At 45.9% G+C, this 19,030-nt stretch overlaps 2 protein-coding genes across 5 annotated transcripts in view; one reads left to right on the top strand and one right to left on the bottom strand.

Annotated features, from left to right (window-relative positions):
* Positions 1 to 2,962, bottom strand: part of LOC126579613 (inositol polyphosphate-5-phosphatase A) — a 10,536-nt gene extending 7,574 nt beyond the window's left edge. For all 3 annotated transcript variants that reach the window (XR_007608456.1, XM_050243083.1, XM_050243082.1), the window contains exons 1-2: positions 2,078 to 2,962; positions 304 to 534 (exon numbers count right to left, since the gene is read on the bottom strand). Coding sequence is in view for 2 of the 3 variants with exons in the window: in XM_050243083.1 (XP_050099040.1) it covers positions 304 to 534; positions 2,078 to 2,152 (306 nt within the window). In the remaining variant the exon portion in view is untranslated. The remainder of the gene's footprint in view (positions 1 to 303; positions 535 to 2,077) is intronic.
* A 761-nt stretch (positions 2,963 to 3,723) lies between these two features.
* Positions 3,724 to 8,956, top strand: LOC126579840 (wiskott-Aldrich syndrome protein). 2 transcript variants are annotated; one of them, XM_050243485.1, is made up of 9 exons: positions 3,724 to 3,844; positions 4,263 to 4,524; positions 6,057 to 6,284; positions 6,356 to 6,455; positions 7,065 to 7,208; positions 7,281 to 7,537; positions 7,669 to 7,791; positions 7,877 to 8,260; positions 8,336 to 8,956. In XM_050243485.1, exons 2-9 carry the CDS (start codon positions 4,387 to 4,389, stop codon positions 8,522 to 8,524), a joined length of 1,563 nt encoding a protein of 520 aa, XP_050099442.1. In that variant the 5' UTR covers positions 3,724 to 3,844; positions 4,263 to 4,386; the 3' UTR covers positions 8,525 to 8,956. The 2 variants fall into 2 exon arrangements, with proteins under 2 accessions (XP_050099442.1, XP_050099441.1); XM_050243484.1 differs by lacking the exon at positions 3,724 to 3,844 and adding an exon at positions 3,855 to 4,134.
* Positions 8,957 to 19,030: the final 10,074 nt, after the last annotated feature.

The following is a 19,030-nucleotide window of genomic DNA, read 5'->3' as shown; positions in this document are numbered from 1 at the left end:
GGAGATATGCTTTTTCATGTGTAAGAACGGGCGGACCGTCCTGTTTACCCGGGACTATGGCTTTGCTTTTTATGTTTTTTTTTTGCTGAATATGTTTCCATCCATCAAATAAATTTTCATCGTTTCATAAAAACAAAGGTGGACGTAACGCAGCAGTTATGCAATATCCTCCTGCTTCTAGCATTAAGATAGCCCATGCGTTTTGTGGTCTATTCGTTCGCTACCTTTCCCTCTCTTTCTAGAAAAATGAGACGCCCCGTATACTACCCGCCCCCTTCCTGCCAACCAATCTACCATACTTACAGTGAAATGCTCCGCTGAGTTGTAGTCTTCATCCAGATACACCCGGATGCGGTTATAGTCGCTGAGCTCTTCTGATTCACACAAGTTTGCGATGAACTCCTGCACATAATCCATCGACTTTTCGTAAGTCTTGCCGCCTACCTCCTGCAGGTGTAGTGCAATGAATTTTGGTTGGCACTGCGATACATGATCCAGAAACTCCCGAACCCAAAGATGTAGTAGATTTGAAGGCTATGCGGAAGAAGAAAGCGAGAATGAAAGCTAGATATATCAATGCAGTAAAAGAATAGAGAATTGAAAGCATTTGGCTCTATTTGAATTGAATGGTTTGATTCAACCAAACCAGATTCATGGGAGTTACTAGTTCGTCATGCTTACGGATGCTTCATTATTACAGACGTTCATTATCGAAAGGCAGATCGAAAGAACGGGTAAGTTTAAGACATCGAACGTTCAGGCATACTCAGCGACGACACAAAACAACAGATAGGCCTAAGCCGATGTGACAACTGGGGCAAATGTGGGGAGACGTAATGTTTGAAGAGCTGACTGGAAAGCAAATTGAGTTAGCCCCAAATAGCACAGCACCGTGCAACCATATCCTGCCCTGAACAAGGAGTGACCAGCCCCGAGAGGTGACGTGACGACTCGAGGGGATAGGACCATGTTGCAACATAGCTGTTCCCTCGGTATGACCTTGGCAGCGAGTTTACCAGTTTACTTATTTCGCCTCATTAGCATGCACTTCCAGCACCACATTTCGCATTGCTTTGGGGGACGATGCGAGGGGCGTAGAACTACGTGTGATAGGTGTCATCGCAAATCTATTGGTTTGTTTCATTCGTTCGGCGGTATTTCGATAAGATAGTATCAAAACAAGAAAACAGGATGTGTTATAATAAGCAAACATAAAAGTTATGAACGTAAAACAGTATCAACTAATTCGATTACGTTCGAGGGCGTACTTCAAATTGCACCATCAGTGAGTCCGTTGACCATTTTATGAGATCACGAACTTGAACTAGTGGATTGATCACAAAATGTATCCTCGCAGGGCTTAAAACTGATATCGTAGAGGGAAGTCGCAAATTCCTAGTACAAACCAAGTTATCACGCAAAGCAAATCGCACTACAAACAAGATTGGCGATGAGGAAGGCAAGGCGATCGTTTCCAACCAAGAATGCTTTGAAAGGGGGTCGTGGGAAGGATGGGAGGGGAAGAGAGAAGAAGGATAGGGCACTAAACCTGCGAGGTATAATGCTGCGCGCGTGTTCTGCTTCTGTCCTCCGGGCATTGCGTATCTTCCGTTTTGTATTTGGATTTGCTTAACTCTTTACTTCTCTGCATCTGAAAACCAACATGGCATCTACGGTTATGTGCAATTGTGTCCCTAATGGTGCACAGTTTCAGCTTCCAGAGCTGGGTTCGCGTTCCACCGTGTGCAAATTTCATTATCTATGAGTATATGAAAGCTCAATTTGCCTCTGGAGTTAAATGCAAAGCGAGTTGACTACCTAAAATAATTAAATTCGCTGTGTATGTGATGTACTGCATTTCGTTTAGATGATTGTTTTCTAATGAATAAAAACACAGATAACTTCGCGTACTAAACATTATACTCGCTAATGCATATAATACCTATTCCAAGGACTTCATATCACGATGACTTAATAGTAACGCGCGTGATAGACGTTCTTGCTAAACAACTAGCGCGGGATGGTGAGGGGCTGCTGGAAAATGGTTAAACAAACTACCGCCAAAAAGGTTACTCACATCCTCAAAAACACTGCCGACGTTAGCAGTGACTAGAAGCACAGGAATGCTGCTCTCCTGCTCCGTCGTTGCCATGGTGATGGACACTGTTGATTCCTGCGATGCTGATTTTGGGTATGTGGCCGAACAATCTTCTTTTTGTGGTTGGATCCAATTGATTTTTTTTTTGGTACTCAGACGAAATCCGAAGCGCTTGGGACCAATGATCGCAGTGGCGATAGTAGTAGCGTTATATTCAGCTAGTTATGCTCAGTTCGCCTTGTCTCGTGAACTGTTTAAGCTGGCGTGCAAGATGCTAGTACGGTGATTGGTTCCTCTTAAGTTTTTCAGAGATGCGTAGACTGACGGGATGTTGGCTAAATTCACGGGAGTGCCTCGGTTTCATTGTCCGCGCGCCTTCCCCGATGATGTTGCAGTATCAATCGTTTTTGTACCCAAGTTAACGCACCTTAGTAAACAAGAATACCTAAGATACGTTCCTATTTAGGTCAACATTTAGCTAGCGGAGGCAACGATACGCCTGCACGATGGTGTGGCTTCCCTCTCTGGGAAGTGTTGATCTTATTAAGTAAGTCAGCAACACTTTCTTCGCTGTAATTGCTGCGAGTGTTGATGGTCCGTTGTGTGGGGCTGGTTGAAATGATGGGCGGCGATTGAAATCCGTGGATGGTCGTCAGGAAAGATTGAGCGATGGAATTTTATAGGGCACAAAAAACGAAAACACACCGATGCCGTATGCTTTTTCACCTATTCACACTAGGTATAACCGGTACGAGAGGAGCAAGGGATTCGTCTAAATGTGCTAATTTAACTAATGATAAATTCGCCTTTACTGATAACGATGCGAAGAGCGGAAAGAACTTCAGTCCGCTTCTCACCCAGCAAAAAACTTTCAGTGCTCCTCGTAAAAATGCTAGGCGCTATGGGTAGATCTGGTAAAGTACCCCGTTGACACAGAACATTTTCTCGCTCCTGTCAAGGGCTTAACAGGAGCTTTAACAGGAGAAAATGTTCTGTGACAACGGGGCATGTCAACATTTTTAATGTATCGACATTTGGGTGCTTATTCTGTAACTTTCGATTACGATGGCCTCAGGCGTTCGATTCATTTGGTTCATTTTGTGTTCATTTGGTGTTCACGATCGCCTGCATGTCGAGTGCATTTTTGTGGTCGACAGCTGGCGTTCTGTTTACATCGAGCATCGAGCATCTGAAAAACAGTTATAGCGTCCTGATTGTGCATCAATAATTTCTTTCTGCTAATCGTATACTATTATTACAAAGGTTAAGTCGTTTTTATACCGAAAAAAACAAGTTAATTAACAGTTTTTTTACTTCAAACTGTCATTTTGAATTGTTTATTGTTTTCGAAACGTTTCGAAATTCGCGTGAATCATCGAACGCCTGAGGCCATCGTAATCGAAAGTTACAGAATAAGCACCTTGAAGTTCCCTTGTTTTCGGTGTCTGATTTTCGACCTGCTTTGAAGGACTATAAGGGTATTCGTCAGTACCGACCGGCTCTCAGTCAACTCTGAAAAAGGTCAAACGGTTCGGGTTGGTTCCCGGTTCGATTCGCGATAGGTTCGGAGTTTCCGAGCTGGGAACACAATACAAAAAGCCAACTGGGTTGGCTAGCTCTTCATGAGGAACCAAGAAAAGTACAAAAAAGGGTTGAAGAGGAAAGTCGTGAAAGGAATTTTTGCCTTCCGGAGATCGTGAAGAGGCACCGCCGTCGACGCAGCGCAAAGTTGCAGTTCATTAAAAGGTGATTTAGATTTTAACCGTGTGTTCTCTGTTGTGCACGTCTCGCCATCGTTGTGTACGTGGTCTAGGTCGGAACGGATTCTGTGCATAGGGACTCCGTGCGGTACTATCGGTGATTCATTCAACAAAGGACAGTCATTTTTTGCAGCTGATTAAGCATATGAATGATTCTCGGTGTTTAGAAACCACACCCAAACGCTTTTGATGATTCCAATGCTCCATATTTGGAGTGTGGGAGTTTGAGCAAGCTTTTTCTTTACGCGTACAACCGGGAAACGACTACCTGGAATCGTGAGTAATCGTTGCTGCCTGTAACGGTTTGGTCGGAATATGTATGCAGCATAGCAACAACTCATAAATCTTAGCTACGCAGGGCGGGGCAACAATGTTTTACTGACGCAAAATGTTATCACATTCAGTTATCGATAGGTAAGGTTCACGCTTGTCCATCTAAAGCAAGGCCACCATACCTCGCGACCATCAACAGTGCGACGGAAGCTCTCGACGGCACAGCGGAAGCAGATAACCCACCAATCAACCACAATGAAGCAGCCAACGACTGGCAGTGGATACGCGGCGGAGCGTTCCAGTTCAACGGCCAGCAAAGCAAACCGGCCAAGCTTGCTGCTAACGAACGACGAGAACGATCAGCTGTTTCGGATGCTCGGGCGACGTTGTCAGGTAAGAACAGCTATCAGGATCACACAGGGCAGATCATAATTGTACCCCGACCATGAGGTGAGCCCACTGCTGTGAAACGTGCCGTATCAAGAGTATGTCTTGGAGCAGGGGTCTCAAACTCATATAGGCACGCGGGCCGCAGAGCACAGTATCAGCAAAGCAGCGGGCCGCAGTTTAAGGAATCCGCGAGTCCGCGGGCCGCACCTTTATGTGGTGAATGTTAAAATGTTGAGAATTTTTTCTTTATTCAATTTTTCGAACGTTATTGTCATTGTAGATGTAAGACAAATCTTTAATTCCAACATGCGCATAAAAAAATGACAAACTTGACATACAATGACATACAATTAACGACCATAAACATCTAAAATTTATTCCGCGGATGTGGCCGCGGGCCGCACAAAATAGTTTGGCGGGCCACATGCGGCCCGCGGGCCGCGAGTTTGAGACCACTGTCTTGGAGTAACGGGTTCATCTCGCTTTTTTTCCTTTTAAACCTGCATTGTTGCTACGATGCATGGCTGCAGCTTGCTATGATTGCCCTTGGGTTAATACCTACAATGCTACCACCACTTTTGGTGCAATAAGACGATTACTGGTTATTGTCCTAGTTAGTTATCATCCCTTTTCCGAAAACGTTTCCAAAACGTGTCCTAGCAAATGCATCGCTTTAGCATTCCCGATATTTTAGAGCTGGTCGATGATATATAACTTAACAAAAACATGTAAATGCTTTATGGTTGTAAAAGAACCCTATTTTACACACAAATCAGAAGGCCATTATGAAACAGAGATATTTTGAAACACAGATAATGGATACACACAAGATAGTTGCTTTATATAGTACTCTACCATCGGATATATAACAACACACTTCCTGATCAACCCTTTACAGCGTGGATTTGTGTGCAACTCACGTATTTGCCTATTAGTGCGTAAAGACAATCCCAACGATATGGGAAAAAACTAGTTTTATTTCCTCCTATCCATTATGCTCTGAACGATGGTCTTAACCGGAACGATTCCAGTTCCGGGTGATTTCAATTGCACCGTTGTACCATCAAAGCGAAAGACGAAAAAATTTTCATTTTTCCCTTTTTCTTTTTACTATTCACTCGTTATTCCAAACGCACCGGGTGCATTTATGTTGCAATAGATACGCAGAGTGAAAACTAGTCTTAATTAGCTCTTGGTTGGGTACCGGAGAAATGGTGTATTTTATTGTAACTCCCTGTACCATTTGTTGTTGTAAACTGGGTGGTTCTGCCTCATTCATGAGGATAAGTAATATTCTAACTCTACTTTCTGTATCGAGCAACCGGACATCGATTAAAGTGAAGGGTATTTGTGTTATCGGACAGTTTAAAGAAGTCAAAATTCGAATTAGCACTTCATCGGCACGTCCTCTATCATGTCGTGTTTCGTTTACGTTATAAAAACTTAAACGGCATTGCGATAAGCGTATACGATCGTCTTTGATTTACCGTGATTTATAATTGAGTCTTAATTGTTGTTTCTCTATAATTTGTTAGACACTCAGCACAGCGGTAGTGCAGTTATACACTACGCAATCACCGGCACACACGGCCTGGGTAAAGCGATCTACCGGGGCCCTCTGTTTCGTGAAGGATAACATTCGCAAATCTTACTTCTTCCGGCTGTACTGCTATAAAATCAACCAGCTGGCCTGGGAGCAGGAGCTTTACGAGAAGATTGAGGTGACGCAACCAAAACCGTATTTCATCACGTTCGAGGGCCAGGTAAATCATTCAAAATCTAACATTACGGTGTTACCCCTTAGTACCTCTTCATCGTCATGGTTGTTTTGCAGGATGGTATTGTGGGCTTTAATTTTGCAACCGAAGATGAAGCTACTGCTTTTATGAACACGACCCAAACTACGCTGCATAACCGCAACCGTCGGCGTGATGGTGAGTAGCTTGCAAAGTTGATAAGATAAGACGTAAAACACTGATATAGTGAGGGTAGAAGTACGATTCGTATTTAAAAATGCTCTGCACCTTGTGGTTCGACAGGGAGGAAAAAATCGACCTCAAAATTGTACCACTTATTTTCATTTGGCATGAAGCACGTAGCGCGTTGAAGATAAGCCACTGTGCGTGTTACCCCTCGGGCTAATCTCTACGTCCCCACGTAGGATTTATCCGTCTGTTCGGTAAACTTAAAGATCGCCGAATCTCTGGCCTGTGAGATTGTGTAGGACTTTAAGTTACGCTGATATTTTGCACGTGGAATGAAGCGTGCTAATATGTGTTTAACAGTTGGAAGTCTCTAAATTCCATATTTCCTAGCTTATTGTATCATATCTTTCGTAAAATGATGTAAGGTTTTGTTTGACCATCGAGAAGATAGATCTAGTTGCAAATGATAATCGCCGTCACTCGTGGTTAGGAATAAAATCAGCTAGGTCTTGGTGGTCACTCACATAGCCACCCGAAGTTTACGTTCACAAGTATAATTATTCTCTCCAAATGCACTTCGAATAATGTTCTTCATCCGGCGATGATTATTCTACATAGAGCGCAATAGGAGGCCTAGCAATAGGAAGGAACCTCCTCCGGCGAGACCGCCCCCGTTGCAGGGGCCTGCGAGCTCGGGAGCTTTTGGGGGCGGTGGTGACCAAATAGAGGATGCACCAGTAACCTATCGCTCGAAGCAACCATGTATGTAACTTTTCTCGTTCTCGTACTGTTGGAAAATGTAGTGGCACTTATTGTTAATTTCTTTCGGTTCAGTTACAAGCCATTTCACCGGATTAACACCAGCATTCCAGCAGCAACCACAACAGCAACTGCCGCTGGTCAATCAAGCACACCAGAAGCCACGCAAGGTCAGAGGAATGGGCAAGTTACAGAAATCTGACATTGGAACTCCTTCGAACTTTAAGCACGTGACTCACGTAGGATGGGATCCGCAGAATGGTTTCGATCTGATAGGCGAAGAGGAATCGCTAAAACCATTCTTCAAGAAGGCCGGTGTACAAGACCAACACGTAAGTTGAATATTGCAGAAGGTAGAAATGGAAGCAATTTCCTGTCTAGTGTGAGCTTTACTTGACTTCATCTTAATGCATTTTAACAATATCATATACATTTTCTTCTCTTCGATTTCGGGTTGCTGCAGCTTAAGGATCGCGAAACATGCGCATTTATCTACGACTTTATCCAGACAAACAACGTCCTCGATACCGTAAAGACGGAGCAGAGCAGTGGACGCAAAAAGCCGCCTGCACCGCCACCAGTGCCGGTTTGTCATTCACATTTCCTAAACATTAATGCAAACTGTGTGTCGCTCACATTTTCAAATACTTATTCTCGTTTAAATTCAACAGTCGGCAGTAGCACCGACGCAGGTGCAACAGTCGAATAGTGGAAGAAATCCTCCTCCACCGCCACCGCATCGTGCTTTGCCTCCACTGCCACCGACGACGCCGCCGAAGGTGAGCGGCAGTGGACCGCCACCGTCGCGGCCACCTCCATTGCAACAGCAGCATCAACAGCCAACATCAACGGCACCGCCACCACCGGCTGCACCAGTACCACCTCCTCCTCCACCTCCCCCACCTTTATTACCAGTGGTCAGTGGGGCGCCTCTGCCGCCACCACCACCATCTTCGTTGAAACCAGTCGCTCCTGGAATGCCGAGTACCGGTGAAAGTAGAGACCCACGTGCTGACTTGATGGAGAGCATTCGTAATCGGCCAATAGGACTTAGGGTAAGTAAATTAAGTTCAATTGAGCTGACAGTGTGAGCAGCACAGAGTGATTTTTAAAACCAATTCTTTTTACAGCCGGTGAAGGAGAGGGAACTGGGCGAAGTAATTCCCAATCGCAACAGTGGCAGTGGGAGCGGGGATGTCGGTACTGATGCTCTGGCCGAAGCGCTGCGACGCGCTCTTGCCGAGCGAGGTCGAGCCATCCGCTCATCGGATGACGACGATAGTGACTCCAAGTCAAACAACAGTGACTGGGACGAGTAGTCAGTCCCGTTTAGAGTCTGGGCAGGTCCTGAAAAGGATAATCTGGTTACCAATAATCCTGCACAGATACGGGAACTGATGTACAGCATGCTGTGGCTCCACGCGACAGTAGTTCTTATTTTCATTCCTATTGCAACTAATTATTCGTTTGATTGTATTGATTTACATTGATTGCTTACAACACTTTCTGCTATGAATGCCGGTAGTGAGGGCCTTAGCAAATCAGTTTTCCTTACCTATTCAATTTGTGTTAACGTTAGGTAAGGGGTCTTTACTCTATAACATGCTTTTTCGGTTACAGAAATGTCTCCCAATACTATGTTAATTACTCCAGTACATAACAGCTTATCGATGTTAAACGGCAATTTTAATCCTAGCAAATGATTTTAGTGGAAAATAAATATGCATACAGGACAATTAGAACTTGCTAAATTGAAGTTTTCTTTGGCAGTGATACACGAATAAAGAAAGGCGGCCTAGATATTTTCAGACGTAATGTGTCCCAGCTAATTTTAACGTACACAATAGGTTAAAATTTACATGCAAACAACGATACAACGATTTCGAACGACACAAATTGGCTCCTGGCTCTTACTCTTACTATCTCTAAAGTAAGGAAAGGAAGGAAAGTAAGTGAGTAAGAAAGCAAACACAGAACGGCTGCTGAGTGAATACGCTGCTTTCTTTTTATTATTTCGCACAAGTATGGAGAAAGTAGCCTATTTATTGTTTTAACCACAGTCCACAGTCCTACTTAAAGCGGCCCATAGACGATCAACTTTATTTGTCAATGTTTTTAATGCAAAAATTGCAACGCACTGTCATTTTATTTTTATTCCTCGTATTTGGGCAACATTGGACTAATCCTTAATGTTTCATCAATCAGGGCCACAGGCGCATCGTGTTCGTCGCTGTGGCCCACAGACGACGCCAATATTCAGCCTCCTCAATATATTTTCAGCTGGCTGAAAATCTTCAACTTTTTTGACACAAGCTTCAAATAGCCCACACACGATAAATATATTGGTGTCAATCGACTTGCATGCAAGAGTTGACAAATAAAGTTGATCGTCTATGGGCCGCTTTAAAACCTTAATCCGCAGTCCCGGGTCTGGCCAGACCCGTATGCTTTTTCATGTGTTTGCATACAAAATGCATACGAGTTTTCGAGCATACAAGCCGAGACGACGAGATATTGCGTACAAGTGATTTTTTAGGTGCTTATTCTGTAACTTTCGATTACGATGGCCTCAGGCGTTCGATTCATTTGGTTCATTTTGTGTTCATTTGGTGTTCACGATCGCCTGCATGTCGAGTGCATTTTTGTGGTCGACAGCTGGCGTTCTGTTTACATCGAGCATCGAGCATCTGAAAAACAGTTATAGCGTCCTGATTGTGCATCAATAATTTCTTTCTGCTAATCGTATACTATTATTACAAAGGTTAAGTCGTTTTTATACCGAAAAAAACAAGTTAATTCACAGTTTTTTTACTTCAAACTGTCATTTTGAATTGTTTATTGTTTTCGAAACGTTTCGAAATTCGCATGAATCATCGAACGCCTGAGGCCATCGTAATCGAAAGTTACAGAATAAGCACCTTAAAGTAATTTTTTCGTCCTTTTGCCAACGGTTAATGATAAAAACTAAAAGATATGTTGATAGAAAATCAAATTTTGGGAGAGTGCCCGGAAGCTCAGGTCTGTACGTTGATTAGAAATGAGTTAAAACAACGACCGAAAATGAAATCGAATCGTTCAAAGACGCCAGTGCCCTTTTCGACGTCAACCACTTTATCTCTACTTTCCGCTCACGCCTCCGTTACGCCGCCCCGGGATGAGTTTTACTGATGACTTCACCTGTTTCCTTAAAACACTTTGGTTAAAATTATTATTTTTAATTATTGTACTACAGCTCATATAAAGGGCTGGTCAATATAATGCTCCTCGGCACCGCGCCACATAATGCGTAATTGTCAACTAATGCACGATTATTATTGCCATATCAGATAACCACAGTTGAGCTTGATGACCATTGGTTTCCAGATGCCCTTCGCTTATCTTCGCTTTTGCTCCGGTTAGTTGACCCTTCATTCCCGCCTGCAAATGAAGAAGCCGGCAAATGCGGTCCGCGGGCGGGCAAAATATTAATTTAATTGCGTCTTTGAAATGGTTCTCCCCCCCCCCCCCTCCTCCCTGGCACTCTTATATGCCAATTTTAACTCCGTACTCAAACTGCAGTCGCGCGCGTGGTATCTAATGATTCCCGATCAACTCTCAGCGAACTATTTCGCGCGGTCCTTGTGATTATGACTGCGTTCGGTGGTGCGCGATTTACGCTATGGTGTCCGGCATTCATTACACTGAATTGATTAATTTATCCATTATTTATCCCGCCAAAGGTGAACCGGCGCAAAGGGTGCCTTTTGATGATTGGGAATATTATGGTGCGAACGTGAAACCGTTCCACCCTGATAGCCGACAATATAATGTGCAAACGAAACCCCACAGGAGGGTGAGTAGGGATGTTGGTGATGGCTGCTGGTGCAGGTGTATTCAGTGTCCGTACATATGAATTCAGTTCGCAATAAAGATAAAGCCAGCCAGGGTGTGCATCATGTGTGTGAACGTTGTCCAAGGGTGCAGCCGCATCTGTCGCGCCATTGAGCGCACTGTTAAAATAGGGACTAGGATGAACAATCGAATGTTGCGGTTTTCAGTTGCGTTTCGCACAACCTTTTTCTTTAAACCATTTCTTGCTCTTTTTTTCATGGTTTTTCCACATTCATGAGTGCGCTGGATATGCTGGAGCAGTTGGGTTCTTCTTAGTTTTTTGTGTGCTTTTTCCGTTTACTACCTTTCTGGCACGGTGCTTCTTGGCGTGCAAATCAGTGACGGCACTTGTTAATCATTGGAACTCGCTTCTCGCGACGTGCACGAAGCGTGAATAAAAGTTGCGGAATTTTCCTAATTAAACCAAACCGCCGACCCACTCGTTCACCAGCGCTCGATAACGTTACGAGCGCTGCTTTGTTGTTTAGGGCCCACTGGTCCTGCCTCGGTATGTTGGTAATCCACTATGTGTCTGTCGCTGGGCACCGACCAATGATGCATATTCGCACATTTAGCGCCCGCTATGTGCTCGTGCTTCTCGGTGCACTGCGTTGCGGCAATGGGCGATACGTGCTTTCACTGTGATTACTAAATCACAAGCTCCCGAACGCACTTTTCCTTCCGTTCTTCTAGCTTCCTCCTTCCTTCGTACACAGCGCCCTCGCTCCTCTCCATCGGTGTGCGAGCATAAGCAGCAAACTTCCCTGTTAGGGATGCTGTACCACTCTTTTTCTCTTCACGCCATTTTCCGAAGCTACATCCTGGCCTACTCTGTCCGATATCCCTAGCAAGCAAGCAACTCACGGATCGAACCTAACCTTGGGTGGAAGGGCAACGCTGTGTGTTTTGCCTGTGCGTTTGTCTGTCACTTTCGCATTTGAATAAATTTTCTAGGAAATTTATTCCGATTGCTATTAGATTGAACCGGGCGGGCTAGACCTCGGCGCCCCGGCCCCGGCTAGTGCCCGCTGCTGTTCAGTGTCAGTCGAACGTATACTGGTAGCAGCCAGCAGAGGAACCCAATTTGCGAGATTCCTTCTCGGTGCTTCCGTTTGCGGATAAATAATTTTTAAATTCTCGTCGCCGTTCTCCGTTCGGCTCTCGTGTCTCCTGTTTCTATTGGCGCGCGCTCGAAAGTCAGATTATGATGGGGGAGGATTGCCTGCAGCCAGTTGACAACCGCCTGATGACGATTGCTGAAAGTTAAGGTCGAGAAGATAAGATCGGCCTCCCCAAAAAAAAAAAAACCCACGATGAAACTCATCTAACCAGGAAGGAGAATGAGGATTTCCCTGGTTGTTCGCCGGTGCGGAGTGCAGCAGCTTCAAATTTGTTCATCAGTGAAATTGAATTTGTTGCTTCACGAGCTGCTTCACTTCCGCCTACGAGGAAGAGAGTGGACCGCCGGCTGGATGTATTTATTTTTTCTGTTTCCCGTGTCTCCAACAAACAGACACACATACTTTTCTGTGACATCATAAGTGCGTATGCGATCAGCCACTTCAGGGCGTAAGATGCTTTTGTTCCTTTGTGTGAACCTAGCAAGGAAGGAACTTGCAATCTGAAAAGTGTGTCCCGTGCATCTCGTTAGTAGCAAATGATGCTAATCAAAAGCAATATAGTGTACGTGGACGCGTGTCAAATGTTGCCTCATGAGGGCCTGCCAAAAGAATCCTATACCACACCACACAGCAGAGGCCATCCCGACAACGCCTGCCCGACAACTTCGAAGGACAGTCATCATAATGGTTGAGTTGCTTGGGTTATCTGCTTTACCAAGATATCTAAATGACTACTTACGTGTCTCGTCCCCCCCGAGAAGTGCCTTCTTCCGGGAGTCGAAGGGTCCTCTGCGTGGCTGCTGCTGCTGTGTGCTGCAGTAGTAGTGTGGGCAAAACTTCGGCTCCAGTGGGCGCAACAATCCCGGGAACACTTGTGTGGGGACCGGTCGAGCCGTGCCCGAAGCGAGCGGAACGCCAACCCAGCCATGTGCGATACCGATGTTATAAATAAGCATAAGCTAGTAGCCACCGGATGGTAGAGCGCTCCAAATGGCTTTGCAGAGTTTGTGTTCGCAACTGCGGATGCCGCAGTATACATCAGTACTTCAGTGGTTCAGTGGTCTCATGTCTTTCTGGAATTGTCCACTGCACTAGGGGATAGCAGTATTAGGCACCGTTAGTAGTACGTTGACGATGACGGCGCGCAGCACCTCGTGGCTCGTTGGCACCCACGAGATATGATCTGTACTCCGTCCTGTAACCGTCTTTAAGATTCAGTCGGATGTGAAATATCGTTATCTCACAATTATCTACAATTCGGTGGCAAACATTTCCTAACAACCACGTTCCGCCAAAAACTGACTTCATATGCCGCCATCATCAACCGACCAAGGACTCCTTCCAGCGATGATGTCGCGGTGGACGTCGCGGAAAACCGACGATCCGTCGGTTCGTCCGCAAATGATGCTCGCGTATTCCATAAAACATATTTTTATGGGCCCAAACCGCTTTCAATCAGAACGGTGCGCCGTTCAATTGAAATATCGCCCCCCGGTGGTAGATGACGCGCCTCATTTTCCACGCCACGATACCACGACGGTGTACACGCCCTGCTGCTGCTGCTGCTGCTGCTACTCCGGTACGGCTACGCGAAAGTCATTTCCAAAGTCGTTTTCTTCGACGTCGCTCGTTCGCTCACTAAACTCCCATCATAAATCGGCGGCCATCGTTTGTGCGGCCATAAACATAACACATCAGGTGAAAGTGTGCCCGCAATCGAATCCAAAAACAACGTCGTAGTATCTTCACTTCGCGCCGAGGTTTCTTGCTGGCTCTGGCTGTGGTGCTGTGGAATGCAACGTGAAAGTGAAATTCTCTCATCATCGATCACGCCGTTTCATCGTTTGCAGGTTTTTCTTTTTTTTTACGAACGCAACGTTGCAAGGCGGTGTAGAGAGCGGGCGGCAACGGATAGAATAGGGTCTCTGGTTGGTTTGACAAAGGGATCATAAACAATTCGCCCACCCGAAAAACGATATCCTAGCATCGGCTGCGTTGCACTCCGTTTGTCTCTCTCTCTCTCTCTCTCTCTCTCTCTCTCGATTTCTTTCTCTTTATCCATTTTCCTTCCGTTTTGAGGTTCCACCCTTTTTTGTTTTTTTTGTTACTCTTTCACGTGCTTCCCATTTCCCCGGGCTGGCGGGGGGTGGCGGGCGCCCGCTGAGTAGGCGATTCGATTATTATTTATGCGCCGATGAGGCGGCGTGATAGATCAAGTGGTGTTCCCGGGGGGAGGCCGCGGTAGCAGGGAAACCGAAGAACTGCCCGAACTTGCTTAAATCCTCGTACGAGACTCGTTTTTCATTTTTATTTCCCTGTATTGGGGCCGTTTGGGGCTGTGTGAGGGTCTCTTGTTTTCCCAAAAACGTTATAAACAATATCCCTTCCAGTTGCGTCTCGCAAGGCAACTTGCTTGTGAGGCCACCGTTATTGTTGTTGTTGTGTTATCCACCCTGCACTCGGGTGGTGAACCCGACGATATAATGGGTGGGAAATTCTTAAAGTACGCTATGTAAATAAGGGAGAGAGGGAGCGAGCCAGCGAGCGGGGAAAGTGGAGACGAGAAGCGTCTCCAAGGTAAAGGCACTAACCGGCCGTTCATCTAGATGATTTAATACGACAATTGAGCGATTTTAGTTTTTAAAAGTAAAATTGGAAACATGATTTTGGCTCTTTTGGCATCGACACCACCCACAGTTCGGTATTTTCAGCCGGCGAAAAAAGGCCCGTTTTTGACGATTTTTTGTGACGTAACCATTCATTTTTATTTTTTCAAATGAATGGCATATTATTCTACAACTTTTGAAGAATATTTGGTATTGTTTTGAGCAACATTCATTGTAAAATTAATCCGTGGCAACAAATATTGGTAGGCGTGCCGTCACAAAGGTATCTTTTCCGGTGCTCATCGTAGCGAAATGACGGGTCATCTGAAATATACAAATCGATACTCGTTAGAAAGATTATAAGTTTATCTAGGTAGCCCCGTTGAGATTTGTTGATATTACAATTATCAGATTTTTGGCAGATTTTTAAAGTTGAAAAAGTGAAGCTCTTTGCGATTCTGTCTAAAACACGAGTTTTAAAGATTTGTTTAAAAAAAAGTATCAACAAATTTTACAAAATATTGACAGGGCTACGTGGCAAAAAGTGTACAGATTATGTGTTAAAAATTTCAAATCGATCGGCCCAGTACTTTTTACGGTACTGGATGGGCACCGACTTTGAAAACGTTGGTTTTGCGGGAAACGCTCTCAAAAGTCGCGAGCTGCATGGAGCCTTGTATGAAACGCGGATTTTAAAAAATCTATAACTTTGTCAGTTTTTCCTCGAATGACCCAAAACATTTAGACAATACTCTTGAAAGCATCAGCATTCAGGGAAAAATCTTAAAAACACGTGTCACTCAATTAAATACCGAAGTCCCCCCCTTAAATGTGCCAGAAACTTAAAAATATCTGGAGGGGTGGTAGGGGACAGGAAAAAGAGCTATTACGTACCAACTGCATCCCTTCTACCCCCATTCCCTCCCAGATAATAAACATATTAAACCCCTAGAATGCATTTTACCGAAAGTCCAAATCAAAATTCAAATGTTTACGCAATCAAAATGCACTGTTTAGTAGCTTGTTCTTACCTGACTGCATCGAAAGCCACAGGGTTGTTTCGTGCACTGTTTAGGAACTGATACTACATTTGTAAAGGTAATAAAAAGAAAGCAAAATAATTCCTCACCATACCGTTCCATACCCACTAATTCCCGGCACTTGTTTAAATAAGATATATCGAGCTTAGCAACAGTTTGCCTATTTAATGAACATAATTTATGACAGAAGTAGCGGAACAAAACCCACACAAACGTTCGCGAAGAAGCTGTGCGTTTGATTAATGAATTGAGTCTGCATGGAAATTGTTTTTAATGCCCTATCGAGGCAGTTCCTCTATGCTTTCATCTCTCATTCTCCCGCCCCATGTCTTTTGCACAGGAATTTTTCTCGTGTTCCATCACCTTAATGGAAGCAACTGGAGCTTTACCTAGCCACTTGCCCTGGTGTCCTGGATGTACTCACTTGTCCTGCACCTTTGCCGCATTGGATCGTAACAGAACAGACTCATCTTTTCTACAGTAAAGCAGCGTTTATTTTGAAGGGGAAACCAACGTGCTTTGCTGCGTTCAGCTTAAGTGCGCCTCACTGTATGGATAACGCGTATTGATGCTTGTGTATCATACAATTATTTTATTAAAGAGCAACGCGCAGACCTTGATTTGTGCCTTGTCAGTGCGCTGATCATATGCTAATCGGTTACGCCATAAGATCGATATTGCCTCCTGCGAGGCCTACCATGTCAAGGTATGTGATGTGCTAGTATATTAGTTCTAAGGTTTGCGGCACCTGATTCAACCCTGCACCTGCCCCCCCTGAAGAATAGACTAATCACGCGATTATGCAGTTCATGCACTGTGTGTAGAGTGGGTGGAGAAGGAGGTCTGTGTGCCCTTCTTTCGCGCCAGGTGACAGCTGCCATTCAATCACTGCTCCGCAAGGCCTCACTAACCCTGCTAGCACTATAGCCGCGCCGTTTAATTAATTCGCGAACCCTCCCCTCTTTTGCTCGGAGGCTGGCTACGTCAGGCTACCTCTGATGGATGAATACCAGTGCCAGCAAGTCGCCATTTGTCGTCGTCGTCCTTCTCTTGCCAAAAACGGCACAGACACGCACAGCTCCACCCCCCCGAAAACGGCCACCGACCGCAGATCCAGCTCATTAGCCTAGTCCCGGTTAGTGGACTCAACCTATCAGTCGTCGACCGATCGACCCCGATGCCTTCGGTGTGTATGACAGATAAATCAAAAGGCCGGAGCATCCGCTAAAGGCCCGACGCCATTGCCCGGAGTCACGCTGGAATGGCCACGGCCCCGGCGAGTTCGCGCACTTGGATGTTGGGCTCTGGTGGTGGTGGTGGTGGTGGTGGTGGGAGTTTGTATGCTAATCATCATCGTCCGGTGAATAATTAGTAAAATTGTGTATTCTGATACGTCAATGCGGTATAATTAATGCAGAGCCCTGCGCCACCGACGACTGGTGGGTGACGCTGGTGAGCTTCCTTTGATTCGGTCTAGGCAAGGGCGCCGGCACGCCACTCCAGAGAGAGAGAGAGAAGGCGTGCGGCTATTAGTTGAAATCCCTGCGGGACGCGAGCCGTGGCCAGCCGGTGTGGCTGTGCGATAACTAATGATACCGTGGCCGTGCCGGGCATTTGATTGAAGTAGTTCCCGGGGCGGCGATAGCCGATTCCGAAGGGCCAACCCGGAGCACGAGCTGCGACCGGTTCAAATTTATTTACCTTTACCGCAGCAGCAGATTAACGAGCCCTCGGATACACGGAGTCTGTTCTACTTAGGGAAGTCTAGGAAGTCTAGGAAGTCTAGCGATCGTCGATAAGGGCAGCCCCTTCCCGGGAGGGTCTAATAACGCTCAGTAGACAGTTTCAGCCCCGATTAGTGCATTTCGGTCACCGTCGGCTGCGGTATAGTGAACGTTGTTGGTTGGTGCGTTGTTTGGTTGCTTCCGTTTTCAGTGTCACGAGGTTCCTGGAGTTCAATAATACATTTTAATTCAGTTTAAACAAATAAAAACAAACCCCGGAAACCGACATCGACTACAGTAGCTTCTTGTCTAGCACCTGCAGATCCAAAACTGCAACAGCGAAGGAAGCCAACAGACAACGGCACAATGAAACAACCAGCCAACCGACACTTTACCAATCGCTCGCTCGCTCGCTCGCTTGCTAACGCAAATCAAATGGTTTTTCTCGTTCAGTCGGGACGAGCCCGTATTTATTGTACAAAATACAATGGCCCCGCTTCCCTCGCTCTCAACCCCTGGGAGCTTTACAGGTGTTTTGCTTCCCAGGGGCCGTAGGCAAATCAAATGGTGAAGATCGAAAACATACCAACATGGGGATCCTTTTCGGGGCGACACGCACACGTGCACGCACGCACGCAGGAAGGAGTTGTAGCGGTGAATCTCTGGCACCGGGAATTGGAATCGAAATCAAGCATTCGCAGCATGTTCGTCTGCGAAAGATGAATCTTAATTGGAAAGCGCCAAGCCAACCGACTGGGAGAGAGAGAGAGAGAGAGAGAGAGAGAGAGAGAGAGAGAGAGAGAGAGAGAGAGAGAGAGCGAGCGAGTGAGCGAGCGAACGAGAGTGGGCGGGTGAAAAGGGTGGGAAACCAAATTGGAAGAAGCCAACGCGTGGATGCCAAAAATTTAAACAAAATCCCATCTCGTGTAAGTCAGGCGACTCCCGGGCGCTGCGCTCATTTTCCATCACATCGGTGCGAATCGAGGCGTAGGAATGATAGACCCGCCCCCAGCACCCCAGCACCCCGCTTCGCTTCCGCGGCTCAGCTAGCAAACAAACCAACAACAGCGGAGGCTGCGAGTAAACTCCATTTAGTATCCGGCCTTCTGCTCTCATATGAGATTCCGCAATAGATGAGGGGGGGGGGGGGTGCGTGTGAGGTGGGCGTATCGTGAAAAAGAGTGGCTGGTTTACCCGTTTTCCCCGTTTGGTTTGTTTGGCCGTTCGGAAAACCGTCGATCGGCCCGATGTCACGGGCAAAAGGACGACGTTTGTGTGGGTGGGTGGGAGGGTGGTGTGGACGGGGGTAACGAGAAAGAAAAGAAAAGCCAGGAGAACGGGAATGAGAGGTATGGCGAGAGCTAACCATAACCAAGGCACAAAACAAAAGAATAGGAAGTTCATTCTGGTGCTGCCCGTGTGTGCGTGTCTAGCAAGCGTGTCAAGCCATGGCTCAACCCAAGC

The sequence above is a fragment of the Anopheles aquasalis genome, chromosome Y (genome assembly GCF_943734665.1).
Source record: "Anopheles aquasalis chromosome Y, idAnoAquaMG_Q_19, whole genome shotgun sequence".
Taxonomy (NCBI): Eukaryota; Metazoa; Arthropoda; class Insecta; order Diptera; family Culicidae; genus Anopheles; species Anopheles aquasalis.
This window is presented reverse-complemented; position numbering and strand designations above follow the sequence as displayed.

Bases quoted from the DNA above. Each gene is read 5' to 3' on its own strand.
- LOC126579840 (XM_050243485.1), top strand. From the start codon at position 4,387: ATGAAGCAGCCAACGACTGGCAGTGGATACGCGGCGGAGCGTTCCAGT. The intron at 6,456-7,064 runs GTGAGTAGCTTG...TATTCTACATAG, and splicing joins CCGCAACCGTCGGCGTGATG to AGCGCAATAGGAGGCCTAGC. The intron at 7,792-7,876 runs GTTTGTCATTCA...TAAATTCAACAG, and splicing joins CTGCACCGCCACCAGTGCCG to TCGGCAGTAGCACCGACGCA.